Raw genomic sequence first — 3,317 nt, 5'->3', positions numbered from 1 at the left:
GACAGAGACAGGCAGTGAGAGAGAAAAGAGAAGAGAGGAGGCGGAGCCGGGTTCCCCGTCCCTTCTCCCCCTGCAATTTCTGCGGGTGGATTTTATGAGCCTCTCTCCCCCGGGCCACAGCCAATCAGCGCTCGTGCCCAGGCTCTTGCGTCTCTTGCGTCAAGACGGCCCAGCCAGGCGAATGCAGGCGCCGAGCGAGCTGGGAGCGATTTAAAACGCTTAAGGATTCCCTGGGCCTGGGTGGGGAGAGAGAGCTTGCTGCCCCCTAGAACCCCCACCCTCGGCTCCCCATGAGCCGATCATTGGCCCCATGGAGCCGGGCAATTATGCCACCTTGGACGGGGCCAAGGATATCGAAGGCTTGCTGGGAGCCGGAGGGGGTCGGAATCTAGTCGCCCACTCCTCCCCACTGGCTAGCCACCCCGCAGCTCCGACGCTGATGCCCACTGTCAACTATGGCACCTTGGATCTGCCAGGCTCTGCAGAACCACCAAAGCAGTGCCACCCTTGTCCTGGGGTGCCCCAGGGGGCATCTCCAGCTCCTGTGCCTTATGGCTACTTTGGAGGCGGGTACTACTCTTGCCGAGTGTCCAGGAGCTCACTGAAACCCTGTGCCCAGACGGCCACCCTGGCTTCCTACCCTTCCGAAACTCCTGCACCTGGGGAGGAGTATCCCAGCCGTCCCACCGAGTTTGCCTTCTATCCGGGCTACCCGGGACCTTACCAGCCAATGGCCAGTTACCTGGATGTGAGTGTGGTGCAGACCCTGGGAGCCCCGGGGGAGCCTCGCCACGACCCTCTGCTTCCTGTGGACAGTTACCAGCCTTGGGCCCTGGCCGGTGGCTGGAACAGCCAGATGTGTTGCCAAGGTGAACAGAACCCACCAGGTCCATTCTGGAAAGCGGCATTTGCAGGTAACTTCTCCTCTGTCTCCCCTTGGCTCAGCATGGGCTACGCTGGCACTTGCTTGGAAGGAGGAAGAGAGACTTGGGGCTGATGAGGAGGAGCCTGGGCTTCCTTGGTTACTTACTAGGACTTTGATGGCGGGTCCAGGCAACTAGAGGGCCCTATTGGAGGCCCCAGGGGGCAGAATAAGGGGCCCCAGCTGGGGTGCTAGCAGAAACTTGAGGGTAGCCAGCTTTCCTGCCTTCTCCAGGCGGCTCTGGGACCAGCCTTTCAATATGTCGGGAGAACCTTGGCTCTCTGCTGTTGATTGGGGCCAAAGTGTCCCTACCCAGCACAGTCCAAGGCTAATTCTGCCCAAAGGCCAAATGACATAATCCAGTGGTTTTGAGAGTTGCATTGAGGGGTGGGATCCGAGATATTGGGGGTTTCCTCGAGAATACAACCCCTTCCTTTTTTAGATCAATTTCAAAAGGAAAATTTAGGTCTTTGACTGAGGGTGTATTGAAGGGTGTGTTCACGCGCGCGTGATTGTGTGTGTGTGTGTGTATGGGGAATATAACCCTGTTTTCTCATGTACATAATTTGCCAATTTGGAGGAGTGGCTGAGTCTGAACATGCATGTGAAAGTGGATTGTGTGATTGTGGACAAAAACCTGACATGGTGGGTGTGTTTGCAGACTCCTGATGTGAGGTCAGTGATGGTGGGGGTGGCCAGCAGGAGCAGAGGCTGAGTGAGTGGCCGTCAGAGAATCCAGAGAATCGGGCAGATCTGCGTGCTTTGAGGGAGCCGGGCCCACACATAGGACGATCAGGAAGAGCCTGCAGGATGACGTAGGTTTGCAGGGCCTGGGTCTGCGCTTGGTTCTGCACCAGAGTGGGGACTGAGATACCTTTCCTTTGCTCTCTTTTTCCACCACACAGAGCCCAGCGTCCAGCACCCTCCTCCCGACGGCTGTGCCTTCCGCCGGGGTCGCAAAAAACGCATTCCCTATAGCAAGGGACAGTTGCGGGAGCTGGAGCGGGAGTATGCGGCCAACAAGTTTATCACCAAGGACAAGAGGCGTAAGATCTCGGCAGCCACCAGCCTCTCCGAACGCCAGATTACCATCTGGTTTCAGAACCGCCGGGTCAAGGAAAAGAAGGTTCTTGCCAAGGTCAAGACCAGCACTACCCCGTGAGCACCAGAGGGGATGGGCAGGGGAAGAGGGCTTGCCCTGGAGAATCGGGAGCCTGCCAGGGCCAGAACTGGCAGAGGACTCAGCTGAGGGACCCCAAGAGATGACATCTTTTGAAGGCTACTGAGTTCTGGACTGTTCCTTGGGGGCTATCCTGCATGTGCCAGGAGCCGGAGGCCTGAAATTACAGTCCCCTCCATCATGGTTCCAAAGAACCTGTATCAGTCATAATCATTCATCCCGACAGTGGTGATAATTCTCATAACCAGTACTAGTTGTCATGATAATTAGCCTCGTATTTTCTATCTAGAGCTCTGTTGAGCGCTTAGAAATCGCTTTCATGAGTTGAGCTGATTGTGAATAAATTTGGAAGACGATTTTCTTGTAGGACAGTCTCTTCTCAGATCCCTTTCTGTGTATTCCCAGTGTACCCCCCCTCTTCTAGTCATCGAGGGGGAAGAGAACGGAGTGGGGGGAACAAAGGTAGATTCATCCTTCTAAGGTGCCCATATCCACTTGACCTTTTTCTGAGATGAGGGCAGGACAGACCATGTTATGGGTGCTTCTCTTCCTCCCTGCTCACCTTCTCCTATGGTGTCCCTCCTCCCGGACAACTTCCTGTGCTATATACACACAGTGGGAAGCCCCCTCCCAAATGCTGAGATTTTTATAGTGAAATGAAACCAGTGGCATGATTGGGTCAGAATCTACCAGGAAGTGAACACCAAGGAAGGACTTACTGACTTGGCAAGACAATTACTTGGGCACTTTCTCAAACTCCACTTCTGCTTCTCTTGACAAATTATCAACTTGACTTGAGCGATTCTGGTTGTTCTGACTCAATTGGGTTAGGGTTTGTTGGGTATTTAGGAGCCACGTGCAGTAGTTACGTGTGGCCTTGTTAGGACTCCTTCCAGGCCCAGTGGTTACAGGAGACCGCACCCTATCCTTGGGGTTTTGAAAACACACTAGAGTTTGGGGGAAAAATGGCCCCTTTGCTTCCCATTATTTTTCCTGGCCACCTTTCTTTATTTGTGTTTTTTTGTTTTTATTTTTTGTTTTTTCGAGACAGGGTTTCTCTGTAGAGCCCTGGCTGTCCTGGAACTCACTCTGTAGACCAGGCTGGCCTTGAACTCAGAAATCCGCCTGCCTCTGCCTCCCAGAGTGCTGGGATTACAGGCATGCGCCGCCACCACCACCACCCGGTGCCACCTTTCTTTAACACCGAAGGAACTT

At 54.3% G+C, this 3,317-nt stretch overlaps 1 protein-coding gene across 1 annotated transcript; it reads left to right on the top strand.

The window, feature by feature from the left end:
• The first annotated feature begins 310 nt into the window (after positions 1-310).
• On the top strand, positions 311-2,084 carry Hoxb13 (homeobox B13). The gene is made up of 2 exons (XM_052194106.1): positions 311-914; positions 1,828-2,084. Exons 1-2 carry the CDS (start codon positions 311-313, stop codon positions 2,082-2,084), a joined length of 861 nt encoding a protein of 286 aa, XP_052050066.1.
• The last annotated feature ends 1,233 nt before the right edge of the window (positions 2,085-3,317 follow it).

The sequence above is a fragment of the Apodemus sylvaticus genome, chromosome 10 (genome assembly GCF_947179515.1).
Source record: "Apodemus sylvaticus chromosome 10, mApoSyl1.1, whole genome shotgun sequence".
Taxonomy (NCBI): Eukaryota; Metazoa; Chordata; class Mammalia; order Rodentia; family Muridae; genus Apodemus; species Apodemus sylvaticus.
The sequence above is the reverse complement of the archived record's forward strand: the minus strand, read 5'-3'. Positions and strand labels throughout refer to the sequence as shown.

Bases quoted from the DNA above. Each gene is read 5' to 3' on its own strand.
- Hoxb13 (XM_052194106.1), top strand. From the start codon at position 311: ATGGAGCCGGGCAATTATGCCACCTTGGACGGGGCCAAGGATATCGAA. The intron at 915-1,827 runs GTAACTTCTCCT...TCCACCACACAG, and splicing joins CTGGAAAGCGGCATTTGCAG to AGCCCAGCGTCCAGCACCCT.